Source organism: Python bivittatus, unplaced genomic scaffold, assembly GCF_059951505.1.
Source record: "Python bivittatus isolate LINGU-HERP-01145 unplaced genomic scaffold, Pbiv_v1 ctg000610_np1212, whole genome shotgun sequence".
Taxonomy (NCBI): domain Eukaryota; kingdom Metazoa; phylum Chordata; class Lepidosauria; order Squamata; family Pythonidae; genus Python; species Python bivittatus.
The window spans coordinates 40,754,885-40,781,096 of record NW_028277088.1 but is presented as its reverse complement, the minus strand read 5'-3'; the positions used below and the strand labels follow the sequence as shown (position 1 = coordinate 40,781,096).

At 39.2% G+C, this 26,212-nt stretch overlaps 1 protein-coding gene across 1 annotated transcript in view; it reads right to left on the bottom strand.

The window, feature by feature from the left end:
• Positions 1–1,122: 1,122 nt before the first annotated feature.
• Positions 1,123–26,212, bottom strand: part of STT3B (STT3 oligosaccharyltransferase complex catalytic subunit B) — a 60,097-nt gene continuing 35,007 nt past the window's right edge. Inside the window, exons 6-16 of the mRNA XM_088150857.1 lie at positions 20,505–20,603; positions 17,278–17,424; positions 15,229–15,277; positions 14,256–14,410; positions 10,765–10,976; positions 10,153–10,340; positions 9,867–10,038; positions 6,245–6,418; positions 5,526–5,639; positions 4,368–4,580; positions 1,123–2,658 (exon numbers count right to left, since the gene is read on the bottom strand). Coding sequence (XP_088006983.1) covers positions 2,578–2,658; positions 4,368–4,580; positions 5,526–5,639; positions 6,245–6,418; positions 9,867–10,038; positions 10,153–10,340; positions 10,765–10,976; positions 14,256–14,410; positions 15,229–15,277; positions 17,278–17,424; positions 20,505–20,603 — 1,604 coding nt within the window. The 3' untranslated portion in view covers positions 1,123–2,577. The remainder of the gene's footprint in view (positions 2,659–4,367; positions 4,581–5,525; positions 5,640–6,244; positions 6,419–9,866; positions 10,039–10,152; positions 10,341–10,764; positions 10,977–14,255; positions 14,411–15,228; positions 15,278–17,277; positions 17,425–20,504; positions 20,604–26,212) is intronic.

Here is a 26,212-nt window from a genome sequence, read left to right as displayed (position 1 = left end):
TGATGCAACCAGTTAATTAATCTAAAAGGGTTGATACTTTCTCACATTGGCATATCACATGCCAGATGATTTTGTTCTTCAAATCAATGGAACGAGTACCAAACCTGGAGGTTATCTGTTCAAACTCCCCCTAGGTATCAGCAGGGGACCTATACGAAGCTCCAGCAATATTTGGTAGTGAAGATAAAATTTGTAAGATCTGCAAGGGAGTGAATACTTCTTGACAGAACCATTATAGTGCATATTCCAGAACGTACTTATGTATAGTGCTGCTGGCACATCTCTGGGAATAAAAAGCATCATGTGCTTTTTCATCAGAGAAAACTGGCCCAAGCGAGATTTGTGGATTAACCAACAGAAGTTAGAAGAATGCAGCTGAACAAGAACAGCTGGAAGAATAGTGGTTCCATGTTTCACCTATGACTTCGGCTTGCTCACTCTCCCATTAAAGACCTAACAGATAAAGGTACCAGAAAAAACGGGAAAAACAAGCACGAAAGGTTGTAGCATCTTTCAGCAGCTGTTGAAAAATGGGAATATCAACTTATTTTCTGCCACCTTTTAAGTATAATCCTGTACAATTTTTTTCAACAGATGAATGAATAAAATTTATATAGTTAAAATCAGTAACATTAAATGTAATTCAGTCTGATTATTGCCCAATGAATTCTGAACTTAGATGAATTGTCTACAAAATACCATATGAGAACTTGAAGCTTATTATACTGAATAGGTAACTGAAGTTTTCCACTAGAGTCTTTAAACACAATACAAAATAAGAGAGCAGGAAATCTAGAGTATGTCCGTGTATCCTTTACAGAATAAATTTCATGAGTATTAAAAGCAGAGTGTAAGTATGTTTTCCAGTTTCAGTCCCAAATTATTCCATTTGTATCTAATTATAAGGCAGCAGTAGCACACTAAATTAGTTTATGTACATGGAAGAGATTACAGCAAGAGAAAATGTGTAAGCAAGCTCATAACCAGAACTGACAATGCTCAATGTAGAAAGGACAATACTTGCCAGATAAAGATTTGAATGAATGATGGTTCAGGTCCTTAGCACAGCAACTTTTGGGAGCCACAAAGTAATGAATAAAAAAGAAAATAGCAGCCAATCACTTAACACAAAAACTTGATTTAACTTTATTTATCCCTATAGTCAACAACGGGTTTGCATTGAGTTGTAAAGCAACAAAGTAATATAATCTCAATGACAAAGGGTCAGAAATCCAGATTTTGTGAAAATGTTGCTACTGCATTATTGATTTTATAACCTCTTTACTCCAAAAGGGAAAAAAAAATACAAATAAAAATTATACATCTGAAAAGTCAGCAGTAACTTTCTCACTGAGCAAAAGATATTTTTTCTTGGGAAGGTACATACTATTCTGCTTTACACCAATAAAGCTGGTATAAGCTGTTTCTATATCAAAATTATATCCTGTGGCTGTCAATGAATTCTACCCCATATACATTTTTATTTTATTAAAATAACGAAGAATGTTCAAGTTTGTATAGTTGGAAAGTGAACATGTTCAGTCTCCATGTATAATTTAGTGCACTTGATAAATCATCTTTTTCATAAACTATAAAAGACAGCACATATTCAAAGCAGAAGTTCCATCAACTGAAGCACTAAATAAAAATATGGAGAAAAACTTAATTATTTCCAGAAACCCAACCCCATGAAAAAAACCAGTAAACAGGCAGACTTATAAATCGTTCTGCTTGTAATAGATGCAGGAAAAGAGTTTGGATACTTGTCAATTTTTCTCTTAACAGGCCAAAATATTGTATAATATAACAAACAAGCTAAACAAGGAGGTTTTGAGAACACCAGGTGCTATGGTGCTCAGTAGCATTCATTACTGTCATGTCAGACATAAGGTTCAAATGTAGCCCTTGTATTTTACCTCTTCTATGCAAGATCTGCCACACACCTTTGACGAACATACCTGCATAAGGGCAGCAAGACCACTTCTCGAAACAAATGGCCTCATCTAAGCACATAATCTGTGCCATGATTAGTGAAATTGCAGCTTGATATACAGTCCTGAACGCAACATACTGCAACAATACGAATGGTGTCTTATAAAATAAATACCTCAAAAGGAGTTGTTCTACTAGCTGAAATGTCAAAATACCCACACTGTTGGAAGTGTCACAATGAGACTAACCAATTACATTTTACCATTCCAGTTGAGATATTGCTGTTCAACGGAAGATTAAAAAAAAAAAACTGACAAGTATGCATGTGCCAAGGACCGAATTAAAGGGCTCTTTGGTGCAATCAGTTCAAATTCAATGAATTGGAAGGATAATATGTACCAATTTTAAAAAATCTGCTGCTAAGACCTGGACAGCAGCCCTGTCTTGCTCCACAATACAAATCTAAAACAGCTGTTCTCAATAAGCCAAAATTTAAGTCAGACATTGCCTGAAAGTTTTGTACAATAATCTGGACCAATGATGGTTCTGTACCCTCATGTTGCTGTGAAACATGACTTGAGCTAAAGGCAAAGACTGGTTATCTCAAGGACAACTGCTTCAATATTAGCAATCAGTACAGTGTTTTTAAACTGTCTTCCTGTTGGGTCTCTTGCCTTTCTTTAAAATTAGTTTATTCTTAATGTAGCCACGCTTCCTTTTGGCAGTCTAAAAAGAAAAACAGAATAGTGTATTAGTTATTTATAATGCTCTAGTGACAATGCTCATGTTTTTGCATTGCTCTAGAATCCTTAATTATTATGTTTAAGTCATGGTTAGAAAGGTAGGAAGTACCATATGCAGCTACTATGGAATGTGATCTTTCCAGTTCTGACATGTAGCATGTTCCCCAAATCCATCACCACAAAGTTAAGAGTGTAATCCTTTGCATGTTTTTCTTTAGTCATTGTTGCTGTTTTCAATGAAACCTAAACTTTTAGGTTTCAGGCTACACTTATTTATAGCTAACACTGCCATTTAATTTCAATGACAGTTATTTAGCATAGTATTCTGTAGCAAGGAAAAATATTTCTTGATGCCTGTTTGCTTTCTGCTAATGCCACAATAACTTTTAGTGTTCAACACATACAGGTAGTCTTTGACTTATGACCACAATTGGGACACAATTCTGTCACTAAGCGATGCAGTCATTAAGTGAGTCATGCCCAATTTTACCTTTTTTGCCACTGTTGTTAAGTGAATCGCCGCAATTGTCAAGCGAATCATGCAGTCATTAAGTGAATCTGGCTTCCCCCGTTGACTTTGCTTGTCAGAAGCCCCCTAAGAAGGTCGCAAATGGTGATCATGTGACCCTGGGACTCTGCAACTGTCATAAATACATGCCGGTTGCCAAGTGCCCAAATTTTGAACATGTGACCGCAGGGATGCTGCAACGGTTGTAAGTGCAAGGACTGTTCACAAGTCACTTTGTTCAGTGCCATCATAACTTTGAACAGTTGTTAAATGAATGGTTGTAAGTCAAGGACTACCTAAAAAATACTATTTTCAAAACTGCAGACATGACCCTCTAATTTCTCTAAAAGAGTTATCTTGGTTATTATTTAAAAATAATGCTCTGTGGTTTACATTTTAATTACTATGGACAAAAACAGCCCTGTTGTGCTCCAGATATTTCCAAAATAAAATGTGTTACGATGTTCATTTTTTCCTCTGTAATTATTTCCCACATAATTATTTAAGGCTGATATTTATCTCAAAGTGATTATATTTCAATATATATAAGTGCTACTCTAGTTTCTTAGGTGAACAGTACAATACATTTAAAACATGCAAAACTCAGAATTGCCCTTAGAAATGTATACAGTAGACTATTTTTCTATAAGAAATCAGGTAAAACTTTTCTGTTTGAAGAGGATTTTATTTCCATTCCTGAACACTTGACTGTTCAGTAGACTAGAACAGCACACAATAATGATGAAAAAAAATGTTGTATTTAAATGAGATGATTTTAAAAGAGTAAGAAGCCAGACACTTGAGCTGTCAACAACAATTCCAGGTTTAATTATTTTACAAAATAAGTCATTCTGAAATGTCTAAGCATCATTTTTCAGAAAGACATTTTCACATTTATTAAGTGAACTATCATAATTACTGGAACACTATTAATGAATTTTAGATAGTAAATTTTGTTACACTCAGCTGGGATTTGGGGACCCAGCCTGCCTATGAGCACAAATGATAAATATAATCCCCACATGCTTTATTAATCAGAATGTTAACCATTATTATCATCAAGCAGTTCTGTTATTTGAAACAAAATGTCTATTTATGTAGCTAGTAGAAAGACCTAATTGTATAGCTGGTAAAACTAGCATAGCATTAAAAATTTCCTTTGAAATATTTCACTAGGAACCCACCTTTTTTGACAAATACTTCTGTTTTGGTAAAATGTTGGTTAGTCTAGGCTTATGATCCAGTGTTTCTCTGTTGTCTAGCTTTTTCACTTTATATATTCTAACAAGCCAGTGCTCTGAAGTGAAGGCTTCTTCCAAATGTTTAAATTTAATGTCCTTGTTGCCAATTTCAGCATTGCGTGTTCGATCAAATCCTGGGGGAGTCCGAAAATCCAGCTACAAAATTAATGCTACCCATTAGTTTGCAGATACAAATTCTAGAAATGGAACTATAAATGTATATGTATTACTTTAAAAACACAGACAGTAGATTTGACAATTTTATTTATATACATAAATGTTTTCATATCCCTTGGAACAAGTCATGATTAAAGAGGCCTTACTTTTACTCCATACAATATTGAAGTTAGCATTAAATTATATAAATTAAATATAAAATGAATAGGCAGTTCCAGAACAAAGTGGGAAAAAATATCAATAATTTCAGCAGAATCCCCTCCCCCAACTAGAAAGTAACCTTGCAAATTATGGCCAATAAACTCATATTAAACTACTATTTATAAAATTTAAAAAATTATAAACACACATCAATCACTGACACTGATAATAAGCAGAAGATCAGGAGAATGCTCTTTGGAATAAAATTAAATTCTGTCCCTTTAAAAGATTACCAGTGAGAGAGTTAAGTGCCATTAAGACTAACTAGTGTCCATTTGCTATATTTTAGCTGACAAGGAAACATAAAGGCACAGTGGAATTCTGAAACCAACCCAGCCCCAAGATTTTTAGAGGTAAACACCAAACCTTGAATTGAGTTTAGAAAAAAAATGGTAACCAGTAGTTAGTAAAGGATTGATACAGAAAATATTCTGCATTGTTACAAGGAAGAGCTTTCTTTCTTTCTTTCTTTCTTTCTTTCTTTCTTTCTTTCTTTCTTTCTTTCTTTCTTTCTTTCTTTCTTTCTTTCTTTCTTTCTTTCTTTCTTTCCCTTTTTAGGACTACTTAACAAGATAGCTCTTCACTTTTATAATACTGTATTATAGAAAGGTCCAATAATAATTTTATGCAATCACAACAGTTGTGGAATGTATTGTCAGGGATACACATAGAAATGTAAGGAAGCATTACTATTAAGGCTGCACTTGAACACGTGAGACTAACCTGCATTTCTCCAAATCTGTAGTATGACATTTTATACATAAGACAGTTCAGCAAGGTTGGAGAACCTGCTTTATCAACTCGAAACTCTCCTTGTGGAGTAAAGTAGTCACTTTCCTTTAACAAAAAGGAAATGAAGTTATACAAGTTAGATTAGGGAAACAAGATAAAACAGAATAAAAATACAATAATCAGTAATTTCTGTAAACAACTAATAGCTAAAAAAACCCAGACTGACTAAAAGTAGTTCTAATTTTTTCACAGAGGCTGTATTTTATTCTGAGAAGTGTACAATGGTGAAGAGTGTACAGTGCTTTAAGAATTCTTACAAAAAGATAGTGGGCAATTCAAGTGTAAAAATGATTGATTACCAATTCATTTTTAAGCACTCATTTTTAATTCCTTTTTTTCCTTTCTGTCTTATCGCTAAAACTAAGTTAGAATACATTTTCATTTCATCTTCACTTTTGGCTGTATTGGGTATATTATATCAAGACATCAAATGTGACAACTAGTTCTTAACGTAACAGTTAATTAGGACATTATGTAATTATAGCCTAATGCATACAAGGGTCCACAGAAATATCAGACAAATTTGGGATAATTTCTTTTATGGAAAGATGAAAGTATTATAGACAAAACCTTGCCAGATTCCACGCACAAGCTAAGGCAAGAAAATTGCATGTTGCTAAGTATACATTTTTAAAACCACTTTGACTTACCCTGATATCTTTAGGATGTTCGCCTTCCGCTATCCTTACCATCCATAAAAATTTGTTGATGTCATCACCAGAATAGCCAATTACACCTCCAAAGATTATTAATACATAATCCACATCCAGGCTTTTCATGATCTCATATGCTGCTGTCTCATTTGATGACATAGCTTTTCCTACCTGGATTTTTAAAATGAATATATTTTTCTTAAAATGTAGGTATTTTGAATTTGGTTAAGTCTGCATATTTTTTTTAATAAACCATTCTAATTACCATTTTCAAGATTAATAAACACAGCTTTCTAGCTGTGCACTTGAAATTTAGCAACTCAGGTTTTAGTACCAAAGTTGTAAACAAATATATGCCTCAGAAAAACTACATATACAGGTAGTCCTCGAGTTATGATAACAATTGGGACCAGGACTGCCATCGCTAAGCAATGCAGTTGTATAGCGTGACACCATGTGAGTGCATCACTTAGCAATGGCAATTGAGGCAGTCCTGGTAGTTGTCATAACCCAAGACATGCGGGTTAAGCGGAAAGTGGGAATCCCAGGTAAGGAGTGCAGGGGTGCCCGTAGGGGGGTCAGGGAAGCCCTGGGAGGCCCAGCGCAGGCTGTATGTGAGTTGGGAGAGGAGAGTGCTGTGGTGCAGTGTGAGTGCAGGGAGCCCGTGGAAGGAGGGTGCAGGGTGTGTGTTGTTTGAAGAATGGCGTGAGCGGCATCAGGAGGAAAGCCTGGCACGGCCAGGAGCTGCCTTCCATAGGGCCAGGCTGGGTGTGCCTTGTCAACAGCGGGAGGAAGACAGTGAAGGTCAGCTGACTGTGGCAGGGCGGCAGGGGGAGCTGGGGCTTTGCACTGTGGCACTGGGATGGCTGGCTGCGGCATGTGGCTTGAGGCGGCACTCCTTGGTGGCAGTACTGGGGCTGAAGTACAGGCCCAGGGGTGGTAGCAGCCAGCTGAGACTGCTGAAGGCCCCAGGCCTCTACTTCAGCCCACCACTGCTGCCGCTGCAGAGGAATACCACTGTGCAGAGTGGCCAAAAGAGCACAGATGTGGGGGGGAGATGGATGAGTAGGGGGAGTTGAAGCACCTCTGTGGTCATAAGTGTGGGCAGGCTGCCAAGCACCTGAATTTTGATCATGTGACTGCAAGGGTGCTGTAACAGCTGTAACTTCAGGGACTGGGCATAAGTACCATTCATTGAATGCCGCCGTAACTGCAAATGGTTGCTGAACAAATGGTTGTACTCAAGGACTACCTGTAAATTGAATGTATGCAAAACTGACATGAACAGGACATGGACTGTTTCATTCGCCTCTGCTAAATCCAGATCTTTATTATCAGATCACAAGATTAGCCCATCCTATTTGAACAGGTTATTAATCTCTTGTGAAATAAACCCAACCCAATTTAGAATCTTGTCTAACTAAAAGATAAATTAATTTGGAAGTCATCTAGGTCACACAACAACAAATATATATTTTTTATATCCAAATTCAAATTTTCTAAGGATCAGCCGCATCCATTCAAAAATACTATTTTCTATCCAACCTTCTATGTTACCTGCCAAGATGACAATGGTTTGGAAAGAAGAGTTGAAATTGTCACTACCTTTTGACAGATGGTAAAGTTGTGGTGACTTATCTTTTGATTCATTGTTTGAACACTGCCCTCTCATAACACTAGCTGAGCGAGAATTTATTACATGGCTATATTAATTCCAAAAAAATCCAGAACTGCAAACAGTACAAAGCCCTTACAATGTCCAGGGCACCCTAAGGAACAGTATTAGAATGCCATCCTATGTTAACATATTTAATATACAGGTAGTCCTTGAGCTATGATCATTCATTCAGTGAACATTTGAAGTTATGATGGTGCTGAACGAATGGTTATAACCAGTCCTCAGAGTTCTGGGCATCCCAGCACCCCTGCAGTCATGTGATCATGATCTGGGAGCTTGGCAACTGGTTCATATTTGCTGGACCTGAGTTCCGGACCAGTTGCAGTAACTTGCAATATGTGATTGCCATTTGCAACCTTCCCTACTGGCTTCTCCAGAAAGTCAATGGGGAAGCTGCCAGGGAAGGTTGCAAGTCAGTGGAGTAAGTCTCCCCCACCCATGCACCCTGCCTCAACCCCTCTGCACTCATGCAGCACCAGCCACTTGCATACCCCTGCACACTCTCCCCAACCCTGCAACCCCACATACCCTCCGCGACCTGTGCTGCACCTTCCCTGACCCATGCAGCACCCCCACGCACCCTCGCTGACCCTCGCCGCACCTCTCGTGCACCCTCACACCTTTGCCATACCTCCCCTGCACCCTCGTGCACGCCCTCACTCCCACCCTCACCCAGCAGCAGCCACCTGCCTGCTGGCCTGGGACTTGCAACTTCTGCCAGCTTCCCCACTGATTTTGGTTGTGAGAAGCCGGCAGGAAGTTGCCTCACCTAACGGCCATGGGATTCAGTTAACCACGGCAATCGAGACTGCAGGGATTGCCATCGCTAAGTGATGTGGTCGCACTTTATGACTGCATCACTTAGCAACAGAAATTCCAGTCCCAACTACCATTGTAAGTCAAGGACTACTTGTAAGCATTTACATCATAGCAGTTGTCAATATACATGTTGATTTCAGCATGTTTCACCTCAGCTAATTTTTAAAAAACTAGAATAATTTCGTCACTAATGTAAAAAGAATCTAGTAAAAATGCAAAGGCCTTACAAGCTTGAAGTACTCAGAATAAAGCTGATATTACATTTTGAGCTAGTTCAACTGTTGTAATACATAAGGAACAATTCAGGGGTTCACTTTCGGTAGGATTTGTTTTTAAACAAAAAATATATATTAAGACTACCAGCATTTTGAGCCTCCTATGTTTAACCCTCATTGCAGCTTTTTAAAAAAAAGCAAATAATGATTCTCAGGAACTCCAGGGAACTCAAAAACAGGACCAAAAGTGTATATGGTTCACAAGATACCTACTCTTGCAATGAATAAATTGCAGCGACCCTCACAATCATGAATTTTCCCCATCTCCTACTCTACAATTCAATTTTTATATTGCAACTTGTTATTTTATTGGGATAAAAATAAACTCAGCTGAGATTTGTGAGGAAAAAGGAATGCTCAAAAGCATTCCTATATTGATAAATGAACCAGCTCTTATTATATGCCAGCCTCATTTGGAGTGCATATATGCATGAAAACATGCAATTTAAAATAGCACTAACATTTTTTTTAATTGCAGTCTTAGATAAATGAGGTACAGAAACTGAAATCAATCTCTATATATCAAGTGTTTCCACAAATTACTGAAATATAAAGTCAGCTTTGGAAAAGCAGAAATACTGAACACAGCAAAAAATGATAAGTCAACATTATGCTCTGACATTCTATTTTTATTGTGTTCCTCTTCCATTTCTTCATAAAATTTGAAAATTATATTTAAGTTTGAACTGTAAAAATCCCACTGTAATCTTGGCACATTCCTGTTTCTTATTCTGTTTCTTAGAATTAAGCTTTGATGAGCATAATGGAATATAATGTTCAACACGTTACAATGTACCAATGTGTATATTTACAGCTATGATCAATAAAGATAATTATCATTACATACCAGAGCTATGTGACTGTTATTCCAAGTGTTATTGTCAACTAGAGTTGTTCGATTTGCCATTCCAGCTATTTGATAGCCATAATCCCACCAAGACATTACCCTGGCATGTTCATCTGTGTTTTGTCTTAGCCAATAGTATGCTTCTCTAAAGTCATCCAAAATGTTCCTAGTGCTGTTAGAGAAATAAGAGTTATGACCATGTGAAAATATTTATCTTTACATATTAGCAATGCTTTAAGTAGATACAGTGTATCATAGGAAATGGATACATAAAAGATAGTCTTACCCATCATGATTGTAAGAGGCCAGGACAACACTTGGACTGGAATAGGCATTGCTGGTTACCCATGTACAGTGAACAGCAAACATCATCAACAGCATTAGCATCAACATTGTGACAATGCTCTTTATATTGGGCCCAAGGCCTTCTTCGGTTTTTTCTTGTTCAGATATGTGTTTCCTCACTTTACCTGCCTGAGCAAAGAAAACAAATGAAATCTTTCCCTTTTAATCTGTCAGATTTCAGAGTTTAAAAATCCTGTTTTCAGTCATGAAAATTCAACCATTTCTGATTTTAAAAAGTACATTAAAAATTGAAATATTGCAGGTGAAAATGGTTTTCCAAAATGGAATGTATGAGGGATAGTAATAATCTAAATCTGCTCTTATTTAATATATCCAACTATGTTTTTGGATACTAAAATGGTATAATCATATTGGAAGTAGAAAAAAATGAACAGTTTGCTAAGGTATGCAGAGATCACAAAGAACATTACTATTTCCACCTATATGATTTTTGCATATATTAAATATTTCTGTTTAATTTAATTTAATTTAATTTAATTTAATTTAATTTAATTTAATTTAAACAGATATCATCAAATCCTTCAAGGCTCACCTTATCATAAAGATTTCCTGGATTTCTTTTATCATCTTCATCACTGCTGTCTTCTATTGGAGGATTCTCTCTCTTCATATCATCACCCAAATAGTGCTCAAAAACATTGGAGAAAGCAATAGCTGACAGCATACAAACCACTGGAGTCAAAGTTAACATCAGGCGAACCATCACTCCAGCAAAATAAACAGCACTGATTGCATACAAAGCCACTGGAAAGACACACAGTCATTCAGTTTTAATATTAGGTTCATCACAGATGCAATTTTCCAAATGCATTATAAGCTTGAAGTAAAGCTTGCATGTTTGTTTCCCAAAAGTTCATATGAATAAAACTGTATCACCATTTGAGTTATACTATACTGTATCCTTAAAATTCATTAAAAGGGCTTTTTAGTAAGCGAGATGTTCTAGTGGTCAGCTTTTGTCATCATATCAGCTTTGATATTTTTAGCCTGTTATGTTTTTATGCTATAAATCACTGGGAGTCGTTTTTATTGAATCCAGCACTATATAAATATAATTAAATACATTGAATATGAATAAATCAAATATAAATATATAAAAACATATAATTGGGGCCTGCGTGTATGAAACACTAGACCAAAGAAGCATCCTATCCTTGCTCTTCCTGCACATTCTCAGCATTCTCAAAACCATTTTGAAAAAGTTACAATAGGAAAACACCACTTTGAGAAAAGAAAGGGAGAGAGGATGACTGATAGGTGTATCAAAATAAATATCAAAGGAGATTTGATCTCCAAAATGTGTTACTTTGGCTTAGATATCCAGCCAAACATGCCAAATACATTTAGAGAATTTAGATAATGTGACTAAATGATACAGCTATGCAAAAGGGACTCCACAAGAAAATGAAGCTAGCAGAATGATTTTGGATAGAATCAGAATGGAAGATTATTAGCTGATAAAATATGCTTTAATTTGGCAAATCTCTGACAGACTTCTCAGAGGTATACCATAGAAAAAACCCTCTGCAATTTGTGAAAGAATGCTGTGCAGTAAAGTTGTGTAGTTAAAATCCAGGGGTTGGAATTGCCATCTCAACAGAGAGAATGGAATTAAGAGGAAGAGTCACAGGACACTATCTTGACTGAAATGAAAGACTAAGACAACTTTAGGAAAAAAAGATGTCAGGACACAGGATAACTTATTCATTTGAAAGTTGAGAGAGAGTTCATTCACCCTTCAAGCAATAATTTTGCCTCTTAAGGAAGAAGCTAATGTTTCATGTGACTTTGATGTTAGCTGTCCCAATATCACAGAGAAACCCAGATTGTGGCTGACAGAGAAATAGGGAAGGTGCTATAACCTGAGGAGACTTCTCAAGAATGGTTTAGATAGGAAACCACTGAGGAACCAATGGTGGAATCCAAGGACACATATGCTACCTTTTAATTTGCAGGCAGGAGAGGTAAAGACATACATACATATATATGAACTGCTGTTTTTATATACATGGGTTACAGATGTTGTATAAATGCAAAGGCTACTACAATGGAATGTTGATTTGTTAAGTTTTAATGTATGTCTGCATGCTGCTCACGCTCTTGTTTCTTCTTCCAATGTGAATGTTATATATGTAGCCAAGAAGAACCAGAATCCCTCTGTTATTTATTTTGCAGCCAGTAGCCATCCCAATGTACAAGCAGAGGCATCAACAAAGAAAAACACAGTTGGTTTCACTCAGTTTGTGTCTGGTAGGCTGGCTGCAAACTTAACAAAACGAAACTAACAGAAAAACAAAACTGTTGCATGAACTTGATAAGCATGTAGGGTTGCAGTATCTACAAAAAAAAAAAAATGGCCAAGGGAATAATAAGGATAGCAACTAAGGCATCACAGAATGTGTTCCATCCTTTCCCCCATCTCTGGTACTAGGCTGGTACTGAGAAAGTCAAAACAGACAATGCAGGAAATATCTTTCTAGTGACTGAGAAAAACATTACCCAATGAAGTTTTACACAGCACTGCTGTAAAAAAAAAAAAAAAGTTGCACTGGGAACTATTTTGGTAGCAAAGAGTTAATCTGGGACATTTCTTACTCAGTATAAGGTCATGCAGTATTCATGAATATATGGTTTGGTGCTTAGGTAGTGTAGGACCAATTTCTCCTATTAGAATTGTCCATCCAGTATATTCTTCCTGGGAGAAGCTTTTGTCAGTATATAGCCTCCCATCTCACATAATGCGATTCCTGGTGAAGATTATAATGTGGGAGACAAGGTAGCATCCTCCCAAACTGGGCATCTCTTGTGAGCAAAGCTCTGCTCATGGAGTTTCCTTCTATTCAACTTTCAAGGCTATCCTTTTCCCATTAACGATAACTCCATGTAGCATGTTAGGTTGTGGTAAGCTGGGAGAGCTTAAAAGTCTACTGCATAGAAGGATAGAGAGGTCTTTCCCAATCTAATTCCAGCTAAATCTGCACCAAATGTATGGATTCACATAATCAAACTTATATTAATCTTATTTTACTGAAAGACATGTCATCTTACTACTTCAAGTAATCAAGTTTTAATTACATGAGGTTTTTGTGTACTTATGAAATCTGGTCTACCCTATAGCTAGAAAAAAATAATTAAATTCTCAGAAATACTATTCTAACAGTTATTTACAGTTAGAAATCAACTTTTCATATTAAACCTTCTTAAAACAGTAAGATAACATTATATTTAGCTGGTCTCAATTAATGACTGAGTCTGGATCCAAGATGTTAGCTTGCATTAGCTTAATCATCATAATCACCATCAATACTATTCTAGGGGAAAATAATGCAGACCAATGATGGTATTATTTAACTAACAACTAACTAAAGCAATGCCTAGAGCTTATAATTATATATATCTATAGTAACTTTGATGGAAAAGTAATTTAAAATCAAATTTCACCTCTGGAAACATCAGTTCAAGAAGGATCACTAACCTGCATAGGTGACCTAAAATAAGTGAATATTATCTTGTAGAATCATAAAACTGAAAGAGAAATAGTGCAGGAATTTAAATTAAAGCACCCCCAATAAGAGTTTAACAGCCAGTTAGTGTTGTAGTTAAGGCACCAGGCTTGAAACCAGGAGATGTGAGTTCTAGTCCTGCCTTTGGCACAAAGCCACCTTGAGCCAGGCACTCTATCTCTCAGCTCTAGGAGGAGGCAAGGGCAAACCACTTCTGAAAATCCAAGAAAACCGCAGGGACTAGTCAAGGTAGTCATCAGAGTCAATATATCACCAAATATGCATACAGAAAGATTATGTCAGCCTTTGGTGAAAAGGTTATAACTTATGTTTTTAAATACCATATTAATATATCAAAATAAAAGCATAAAATGCAGTTGATCCTAAAGGAAGTTAATGAATCTAAATAAAAAGAAATTACCTTAAGCATCATTTTTTATTCCTGAGAAATATATTCAAATAAACATGACAAGAATCCTAGCATCTCACTTTAGCTTAATTTTGAAAAGTTAGTTCTTACCAAAGACTCTTTCATCATTGATGTTTTTGATGCAGAACCACAGGCCTGCTGGGAAAGTACAGACGAGAATATGTAGATCAAAAAAGAAGGAAACCCAAGTTGTAGGCTGATGCTCAGACACTGAAGCAATGATCGGGATGTGAATTTTCGCATACCTTGTTTAAAAGAAATTCAGTTCAAATTATTTTAGAGTGATGAAATTCTAAAAGTAATAAAAAATAGTACAGCTGAGGATTACTGAATTTTTTTGGATTATATACATCATGTCTTAAAACACCAGTCATATCCTTATCTTTTGAAGGTTAGTTTAAGGGTTTTTTTGGTGGGGGCAAGTGTGTGTCCTACATCACTTCAGTTAAATTTCAGAAACTGGGAAAAAGTGGTTCTCATTACAAAAATACCTTCTGTCTCCTTGCTAGAAACTGAATTATGTGATCAAATGCAGCTATTTATTTGAAGAATGGAAAAAATGGCACAACGATGAAATATCAAAGTATTCTTCTGCATATTCATTTCATAAACCATACTATTTATTGTTATACAACTAGTTGTTTAAGACATCATATTCATATTCTATTCAACGAAATAACATGTTACCTTCTTTAATATGTAGAGTATATATTAACACAATGAATTACAAAATGGGCACATTGCCAATATTAAATATAAATTCAACATAAATCATGAATAAATTATAGAAGATGAATCTGAAGATGAAATACAAGAAACCAAACTAAACAACAGTCTTTTTTTTTTTTTTTTTAAAGTAAAAGCTCCTTTGCTACAATACCAAAGAAATCTATTGTCACTAATGGAAGTTTTAAAGCTTGTTTCAGTGTGGACAGTAAAAAGCTCTTATTTACACTCGACAGATTATTTTCTTGCTGGGAGAGAGATGGAGTGGTGTAGGTAGCCTAAGTGTTTTCCATTGACAGGCCTAAGGGTATGGATTTTACTTTATGTTCATACTTACCCAGTATCCCACAATGAATAGAATCTGCCACTCCATGGTGCAATGTAACCTAAAAATACACATTATAGCTATTTAACATAGCCACCGAGCATTATTATGTTTTCTTTAAAAAAATAATAATCTATGTCTATTTTTCAAATATGTTTAAAGGGTAAAGATCCTACAAGTAATGGCTGGTGTGGGTCTTCCGGGCTGTGTGGCCGTGTTCTGGAAGTTTTGTTTCCTAACGTTCTGCCAGCATCTGTGACCGGCATCTTCAGAGGGCAGGAGTACAGACAGGAGCAGTTCTCTCTGTGCCCAGGATGATGTGACCCTGTTGTGGGTATTTATAGAGATCAGTGAGGGTGCCTGAAGGATGTGTGTGTGTGTGTGTGTGGGGATTTCGGTTAACGATTGGCTGCTTGTTTTGGTGTCAGCCAATCGTTAACCCAACCCCCCCCCCCCTTCAGGCACCCTCGCTGATCTCTATAAATACCCACAACAGGGTCACATCATCCTGGGCACAGGGAGAACTGTTCCTGTCTGTGCTCCTGCCCTCTGAAGATGCCGGTCACAGATGCTGGCGAAACGTTAGGAAACAAAACTTCCAGAACACGGCCACACAGCCCGGAAGACCCACACCAGCCATCGTATTCCAGCCGTGAAAGCCTTCAACAATACATCCTACAAGTAACATCATGATACATCCAGGTGAACATTTTTTTCTGGGATTGAAGACTACATTTAGTTTTAAGGAATGAATTGGAAGTTGTATTGAATTGGACAGGCAAAAGAAATGTACGTCAGTGTGTAAGCCTGTGTATACCACTATACACATATTACTCTCAAACCTTCAAAATTACTTGTTCTCTCAATCTGCTTTAAAAATATATTTCTTTCCAATCTCACTTTTAAAATAATACCCTCAATCCACCTCTAAAGTAAATTGTTCCTTCTACGTGTACTGATATTTATTTTGACTGACTGTCTGAACCATCTTGGCTGCATGACTGATCACAGAGTTCTCTGACAATGAAAGCTAGAGCTTCTGTTGGTGACAGATGCTTTAATAGTCACAATCAGGGATTAGAGGAAAGTTTGAGATCAGAATGGAAGAAGGACATTGCAGGGTCTGCAGCAGGAAACAGCAGCAATAGGAACAAGTAAAAAAGACAAACAGCAAAAAAGGAGGCAGGTAGGGCTCTGGGGTTATATGGAGAGCTTTGGTGGGGCACAAGTGATGCATTTCTGTACTACATGAACCTTTGCCTTCCAGTTCTTTAAAACATTTTAATGTTCTATTTCTATTCAATAGAATCTTGTATGTTTCTTATGCAGCATCCACTAATAGTTTCAAAGACACTGCACTACCTGAAATGGCTATTTATTTTATGAATAGAGGTAGGCATAAAATACAGATTTGTTTTGAACCCAGGAGCACGTTCCATCACATTTCTGATATTTTGCCAAACTGTTTCAGGACAGCCATAGTTTGGCAGAAATGAAACATGGAACACTTTTGTTGTTCTGAGTTTTGGACAAAACAAAATCTAGACAGAGTGAATAGGACAAGGCTCATGCACGTCGCCCCCTCTCTCCCCTCTTCAGCTCCCAGTACAGCATATTTACTGGCCCAACTGCTCCCCACATTCCCAGCATCCTTCTTTCCATCCCTCAGCCACCAACTATGTCCCAGCACCACATGTATCACTGGCCTTCCTGCCCCCCATCTTCCCAGCACCTTCCTTCCGTCCCCATAACTGCTGACTCAAGCATGGCACAGGCCACTAGCCTGCCCAAAGAGCCCTCTGCCATCATCTTCCCTCTTCCCTTAAGCTGTTGGTGTCCTTGCCTTTTCCCCAGCTCCTCACAACCACTTCTGCCCAAACAAAAAAAACTCCATGTTATTCCATGCACAGACAAAAACATCTGAAACAAGCGTACTGTGTCTGGGTACAGACCCCCAAACCAGCTGCTCTATGCATGGAAGAGTGTACATGGAACATTTTGCTTGTCTCTACCTAAGAATTATTTTGAGCTGTCAGGAAATATTTATTGGATGTTACGTACCTGTATATGTTAAATAGATAACGCTCAGGAATACAATTCCAGCAGCCAATGATATACCTAAGAAGAATAATGTCTGAAATTCTTGCTTTGTTAGTCTGTCTCTCATATACTGAAGGAAAGCATAGGCTTGCAGAAGAGCAAACACACCTGTTAAAATGAAAAGAAACAGTTTTGCTTTTTTAGCAAAAAGTCAGTCCTTGCGCTAAAAGAATACTAATTTTAAGTAATTTTGTTCACATCATACATACTTCTTTTACTTATTCTATGTATTTACAGATATACGGATATCTATGTATGTTGTCATGTGTATGACTATTGTATTTAAGATTTCTTCCCCGATGTTCATACTCTGTAATATCCTTTTAATCTTTCTGTAGCTGTTATTTTTTCTTTATTGGATGTTCATTTTTCTTTTCTTTTTTCATTACTCACTGAATTCTTGTATGTGTCAATTCATTTTTATTTTTATTCTTAATTTTACTTTTTCACTACTTACTTCCATGAAACATGTTGAACTGAATCTGAAAAAGGAGCCTAATTAAAATGCCTTCGGGACAAAATTCAATGCTGAATAACAATAATAATAAAAACACCAAATTCTGAACCATTTCTACTATATTAACAAGAAATATTAAAATGTTTATGTTCATAAACTTCAGTATTGAATACTGTTTATATGGATAACATGTATTTTATAAACTTTTCCCCTTGAACAATGGATATTATGGCACACATAAATTAAGCAACCAGTCCTATTGGATCAGGCCAATAGTCCATCTAGCTTAACATTCTATATCACACATTAGCCAACCAGATGCATCTGGGAAGTTCAGAAAGAAGGGTAAGGTCTTCCTTTACTGTTGCTCCCTGGCACCTGGTATTTTAGGCATATTATCTGATTTTTTATATAGCCCTCAAGTTTTGTAGCCACTGGTGGCTTGATCCTCCACGCATTTACCTCATCTCCCTTCATCTAAACTGGTTGCCATCACTACATCAATGGCAGTAAATTCCAGAGTTATTATTCATTTAGATTTATATTCAACCTTCCCTCCAGGAGCTCAAGGCAGCTTACACAGGGGTCTCTGTTCCTTTTATCCCTACAAAAACAAGCCATGTGGGGTAAAGTTAGACTAAGAGAGAACAAGTTGCTCAAAGTCACTCAGTGAGTTGTTATTACTGAGGTTGGACTTGAACCCATTCCAACACCTTAATCACTACACCTCGCTGGCTCTCAATTAAACTATGTGAGATATAAAGTAATACTTTATTTTATCGGTTTAAATATCCCTGCATTTAGATTTAACGGATGATTACTGTTCTAATTTAATTTAATGATTAAATGGTAATACTGTGTGAAAGAGGGAGAAACACTTTTGTCTGTTCACATTTTTCATACCAAGTGCAATTTTATATATGTCTCTCCTATGCTCCAAGCTGAAAGCCCACTACTTGTAATCTTCCCTCATAGAACAACTGCTCTAACTTGATGGTTTTTGATATTCCACCCTTTTTTGTATCTTTTCCTACTTTGCAGTATCTTACAGAGATGTGATGATCAGAGCTGTAAAGAATATTCCAAAGAGAGCCTCATCACAGACTTATATACATCCACTGTACATCGGCAATGTTATTTTCAATCCCCTTCTTAATGATTCCAAGCACAGGGCATGCTTATTAGTAGCCCTCACATACTGGGTTACATTTTCATTCAGCTAGCCACCATGACATCAACATTTCTTTCCTGATCAGTCTCTGTCAGCTCAGAACCCATTAATATATATGTAAAGTGTTTTTTTTGGGGGGGGGGTTGTGCCAGTGCATACTATTTTGTACTTAGTAACACTGAATTGTATTTTGCTATTATAAGACCTATTCACCAATTTTGTAGATATCCTTTAGAAGTTCTTCATAGTCCCTTTTTGACCAGGAAATGTGACAGTTACTTGGAACATCTCTCTAAACAGAAAATTACTAATTTATTCCTATTCTATTTCCTGCTCTTTATCCATTACTGATTGGTGAGAATACCTATTCTTTTATCCTGCTGAATTTGTTTAGCAGCCTTTGGAGAGTGCTTTTGTATATTTTGACTTTCAGAATAACTATTGATAATCTTATATATATTTTTGTCATCAACAAGATTAGTCAGTGACCACACACAATCAGCACAGGAGGTACCATTACTGGGAAAATGTGTGTCATGTTTAAGAGGAATAAGAGTAAAATATTTCTGACTATAGGTAATCTCCAAGTTACAACCATTCGTTCAGCGACCATTTAAAGTTATGATGGCGCTGAACAAAAGAATTTACAACTGATACTCAAAGTTCCAGCCCTTGTAGTGCCCCCGCAGTCACGTGAACAAAATTTGGGTGCTTGACAACCAGCTTGCACTTACGACCAGTTGCAGCATCCTGTGGCCACATGATCACCATTTGCAATCTTCCCTGCCAGCTTCCCACAACCAAAGTCAATGAGGAAGCCATCAAGGAAGTTGCAAGTTGTTCAGGTAAGTCTCTCCCCCCGGCCTTTCTTTGCTTGCACGCACTGCGCCATCCTTCCCCCCTTCGCTCACACACATCCCGTGCCCTCTTTCCCTGGCCTTCCTGTATCACACCCACCCCACGCCCTCCTTCCATGGCTCCCTGTGATTGCACACACCTCATGCCCTTTCCACAGCCTCTCTGCAACTGCACGCATGCACACACACACATTGTGCTGTCCTTCTTTGGCCTTCCTGAGTTTGCACTGCATCGCAGTACCCCCCTCCCCTAACTTGTGAGTGGCCTGCGCTGGGCTTCCCCCATCCCCCTGTGGCACCTCCATGCTCCTTACCTGGGACTCCCTCCTCTTTCTGCTTAATGACCCACATATCTTGGGTTATCATAACTGGCACTGCCTGGATTGCCATTGCTAAGTGATGTGGTCACATGATGTCGCACTTTACAACCACATTGCTTAGAGATGGCAATCCCAGTCCCAACTGAAGTCATAACTGGAGGACTACCTGTAAATGTCTATAGTGGCTGGATTCAAATTGTTCAGTTATGCTACCTAAGAACTTCCATGTTACAAGATTTTATTTTTATTTGATTTATACCCTACCTTTCTTTCAGAACCTCAAGGCAGCATATATACCAACACAGACAGAGATTTCTGGGTACCATGTTAGAAAATTATAACAACTTCACAGTGTATATTTTCAATACATTGTTTTTTCTTACCTGCAGCTGCCATGTGCTCACTTGTCCTAATTGGCTGAAATCCAACAAAAGGTATCTGCATGGATAATATTAACCCAACAATATAGAAAGTGCTATATGCTGTGAATGAAAAAAACAAGTGCCAACTTACTATAAAAGAAAAAAAATGTTAACCATTTTTAAAATTGTATACTCATATTTTTAGGATTTGTAGGAAAATCTGAAGGCCATTTCTGTAATATAAATTTAAATTTTACAACATACATTGTTTGAGATGCTGGAAGCTAAAACAGTAACAGTTATAGAATGTAAAATAATATTACAGACACAGCTTGCCAAATAATTTTTACCTGTATGACCCATCCATCCAGAAATACCTAAATCAGAAAGAATTTCAGCCTCAAAAGCTGAAACAGATTCCCCACAATTGGATACATAATCAGCCTTTTATCAACCATGGCATTCAGTCTAGCATGCATATATGTATATGTATATGCATATATGAACTATTACCATATTTTTCCAACTATAAGACGATACTTTTTTCTAAAATCCTTACCCTAAAAACTGAAGGGCGTCTTATTCAAGGAAGTCAGCCAAGAATTGCGCGGTTCCAAACTGCCCATACTTTGTTTCTGCAGAGAGGCTTCCTCCTATTGCTAGCCTCCAATCACGAGTGAAATAGCTTGTCTCCCAGACAGACTTCCTCCAATCACGAGCCTGATGTAACTGACATCAGCTGATGCTGAACAAACCAATTAGAGGAAGGCTGATTGCAGAGACAAGCTATCTGCAGTTTCACTCGTGCTTGAATGTAATCAGTTAAACAAAAGAGCCTGGAAATAGAGCTGCAGAGAGACAGTTTGGACCTCCTCCCACCGAGTGTATCAGGTCAATGTTAACTAATTACGAAATAAAAATGTGTTCTGCACTATCTTTAAAATATTGATTTTTTAATTTTGGGCTGGAAAAGTGGGGGTCGTCTTGTACATGGGGGTGTCTTATTGTCGGAAAAATACGGTATATTCCTGAAATGCCTGCAATATATAGTAGCATTTATTTAGTGCCCCGTTTGTTGCTGTGGATGGAAATAATTCTTAACTATACAATTTATAGGATGCAATGACAAGTAAAGACAACTTTACTTCATAGCCTGTACTTCTCTACCGCTGCCCCCCACCGCAGGGAGGCAGGACCTATTAGATTGGTCCACTCCTGGCAATTGAAGGACCTGCAAGGGTTCCAGAGGGAGCTGGGGGTTATTCCTGAGGGTCTCCTGCATGGTCTGACAGAGCCTTTAGTCACCGCTTGGAATAAGAGATCGGCTGTGGCCTTGGATCGGATTGCGCCCATGCAACCTCTCCCTTCCTGTGGATCCCTTTGCTCTCCGTGGTTTACGGACGAGCTGAGGGAAATCAAACGGGAGAAGAGACATCTAGAGCACCACTGGAGGTCAATGAAGGATGAACTCAACCAAACATGGGTAAGAGGCACTATTAAGGCCTACCTTGTGGCAGTAAGGGCAACAAAGTGACAATAGTTCTTCCCTTATTGCATCTGTGGGTTGCTGTCCGGCAGCCTTGTTTCAGGTGACCCAAGCCCTTCTGGGCAAGGAGAACCCGGAGATTCATCTGCAAGGCTGGGCGGAAGAATTTTTGGATCTGTCAGACAAAATTGTTTGAATTTGTTCCCAGTTAGACACCAGCCTTGGTGCAGGTCCAGTGGAGATGCCTGGGGCACTCTCTTGCCCTGTTATTTGGGAATGGTTTGAACCTGTTGGGCCTGAGGAAGTGGACAGTGTGAGCTTGGCCACCTGCTCCTTAGATCCATGCTGCTCCTGGCTGGCTAAAGGAGGGGACATATGGCTGAGTTCTGGCAATGGTTAATTCATCCTTGAGAGAGGGAGTGGTTCTTCAACTCTTAAGGAGGCATTAGTTCGCCCCCTCCTCAAGAAGCCATCGCTGGATCCACTATACTGTACAATTTTTCATCCATTGTCTAATGTCTCCTTTTTAGGGAAGGTTGTGGAGAAGGTGGTCGCACAGCAGCTTCAACGGACCTTGAAGTGGATTATCTGGACCACTTTCAGTCAGGAATCAGGCCTGGACATGAGACGGAAATGGCATTGGTCATGCTTTTGGATGATCTCTGGCAGGAGCAGGATCGGGGTAGTGCATCCATCCTGGTTCCAGTTGACCTTTCGGTGGCTTTCAAAACCATTGACCATGGTATCCTTTTGGATTGGCTCTGGGGATTGGGTGGCACAGTATTGTGCTGGTTCTCTTCCTTCCTCAGGGGCTTATACCAATTGGTGTTCATTGGGAGAGATCCCGCCCTGAGCCCCTACTACATGGGGTGCCGCAGGGTTCGGTGCTCTCCCCATACTTGTTTAACATCTACGTGAAACTGCTGGGGGGAGATAATCTGTTGTCATGGGGTGAGGTGTCATCAGTATGCTCATGATACTCAATTATATCATTCTGCCCCATGCAAATTAAGTGATGATGGGGATGTCTAGTCCTGGTGCCTGGAGGCTGTAGGGGTCTGGATGGGGAACAACAGGCTTCAACTTAACCCTGGCAAGACAGAGTGACTTTGGGTTTTAGGGCCTTCCAGATCTGGGACTTTACCTTCTTTGGTACTGGATGGGGTGGCACTGCTCCAGACAGACCTGGTTCGCAATTTGGGGTCCTTCTGGACTCACAACTCCTGCTTGAGGCCAGGAGGGCCTTTGCACAACTTCATATTGTGCATCTGCTGTGCCTATTCCTGGACCGTGAGTCTCTGCTCAGAGCTACTCATGCCCTGGTCATTTTCTGCATGGACTATTGTAATGCACTCTACATGGGGTTGCCCTTGAAGAATATCTGGAAGTTTCAGTGGGTGCAAAATGGGGCAGCACAGGCAGTTAATGTGTAAAAGGATACATGTTACACCTCTGCCTCATGAGTTGCACTGGTTATCAGTTTGCTTCCAGGTCTAATTCAAGGTGGTTTTAACCTTTAAAATCCTACATGGCATGAGGCTAGATTATCTGAGGGACTGCCTCTCTCTGATTACATATACCTGTCCCGTTAGGTCTGGCAGGAGAGGCACACTGTGGGTTCTGTCTGTGAAAGAGTTCCATCTGACGGGACCTAGGAGGTGAGCTCTTTCTTCCATGGCAGTCTCTGGAACATCATCCCTCCCAAGGTAAGGTTAGCCCCAACACTCATGGCCTTCCAGAAAGCCCTTAAAACATGTTTTTTTCAGCAAGCCTGGGGATCCCCTGGTAATATGGACCCTGCATGTTGGCTGTATGATGTGTAATATTCTCCTGCTTGTGGTCTGTTTTTATCTATGTTCATTATTTTGTTTCTGATTGGTTTTGTAGTTTATGTTTTAATAGGAGGTTTTATTGTATGCCGCCCAGAGTCACTTTGTGGGCAGCTCTATAAATTTGACAAATACATAAAGTTTGTATTGCTTAAAGGTCAGCAACTAACCTACATTTGTCTAATCTACATTATCCATACATTTTCTGAAAACCACATTGCTCTCTGGGCTCCACAAAAGCAGAGGGTGCTAACAGGGCTATCAGCCCTGTTCCAAGTTTTTTTTTTCACATCATGGTACCAAAGCTAGCTGTGATTGGGTTCTAGTTATGATTGTGCTTGGAATATTGCTGTGGATTGTGTGGTCGAAGATTAGATGTTGTTGAAGTCCTCCTGGCTCTTTCTCCCCAGATGAGAGTTGCCTTTAATCAGAATGTTTGCTGGTTGTGGGGGTAATTCTTTTTGGATTCTCGCGGGTTGTCTAGCCTCTACATGGGTGAGAGCCAGGGGGCAGCCTGAATCACCCTATGGTTGAATGGAGGAGTAGGTGCCCCTACTAATTTAGTGAGAGATTGCCAATGTAGTTGTGGGGACCACTTGAGTGGTTCAATGGCCCCCAGGAGGAGTGGGTTGAGGAGTGTATGGTGATAATGGGGAGGGGGGAGTTATTTGGCTCAGGTACAAGCCAGTATGGGTTGGAGAGGGGGTTTCTAGAGGTTTGGGGGCAGCCGGAACATCACTATAGGGACAGGTAGAGGGAGATATGACAGGAGACAGGGTAGGCCACTCTTGGGGAATGTGTCTTTGGTATGTTGTTCCTGTGGTGCATTCCAGTCCCCTGATCTCAACTCAGGGTCCCAGTCAGCAGATCTTCAAGGCTCAGGCTTTCGGCTGCTTCTGGTGAACACCAGGTCTGTCTCTAAAGTGATCTGATCATGGATGAGAGGGCTGACCTGACATGCATCACCAAGACCTGGCTGGGCTTGTGGTGATGATGGTGGGTGCCCCTCTTGGAGACTTGCCTGGGTGGGTTTCAGGTATACATCAGCCAAGATCCCAGGGTAGGGTGGAGTCATCCAAGATACTTGGATGGCCTTCAGAGGCACTACTCCACAGATTGTGAGGTATGAGACCTTGTTAAATTGTGCTCTAGGGGTTGAGTCAGGATTGCTATTGTACCAACCTCCCTACTGTGTAGCAACCTCCCTGAGGTCTGATTGGCTGGCAGTGGATTTACAGTCTTGGGGGATTTTAACATACCTTTTCTGGATGTGGGGTCTGAGGCAGCTTGGGAGTTTATGGCTACCATGACAGCCAGGGGCCCAACAATAGCGGTCATTTGTCTGACTTAGTTTTCATGTCTGAGCAGTGGCAGCGTGATCTAGAATTGGGGAAGATTTCTATTTTCCCTGTCATGGTCAGATCACTTTCTGATGGCCCTGCAGTTCGCTAGCACTGTTGTCTACTGCAGGGGGGCAGGATCTATTAGATCAGTCCACCCCAGGTGACTGATGGACCTGACTGGGGTCTAGAGGGAACTTGGGGGTGTTCTTGAGGGTCTGGTATTGGGTCCAATAATGGCCCTAGTGGGCACGTGGAATGAGAGGGTGGAAGGGGCTCTGGATTGGATTGCACCTGAGCAGCCTCTCCCCATCCAGGGATCCCAGAACTTCCACTGATTTACAGAGGAGTTAAGGGAGATGAAGTGGGTGAAGAGATCCCTAGAGCCCTGCTATAGAGCAACGAGGTACGAATCTGACCAAACATGAGTTAGAGCCACTATTAGGGCCTACCTTTGTCAGTTAGGGCAGTAACATCAATATTTTTCTGTCTTTATTGCATCCACAGATAGCCACCTGGCAGTCTTGTTTTGTAACCTGAGACCTTCTAGGAGGCGGTGGCTCAGATTTACCTACAATGTCTGAGGAAATTGCAAGGCATCTGACAGATTAGGTTGACTTTGGATTTTAGGACCCCTGGTTCTGGGGATTTTCCATCCCTTGTTCTGGATGGAGTTGCACTGCTCCAGACAAGTCCTGTGTATAATTTGGTGGTCCTCTTGGACTCATAGCTCCTGCTTGAAGAGCAGGCAGCACGGGTGGCCAGGAAGGCCTTTGCACAGCTTCATGTTATGCACCAATTATGCTCATTCCTAGACTGGGAGGCTATGCTCACAGTCACTCATGCCTTAGTCACCTCCCAACTGGATTACTGCAATGACCTCTATATGGGGCTGCCCTTGAGGAATATTTGGAAACTTCAGCTAGTGTAAAATGCGCTGGTACAGGCAGTTACAGGTACCTGTCGTTTGGCACATGTGACACGTCTGTTCTGCAAACTGCATTAGCTACTGGTATGCTTCTAGGTATAATCCAAGGTGCTGGTGCTGGTTACCTTTAAAGCCCTTCATGGGGC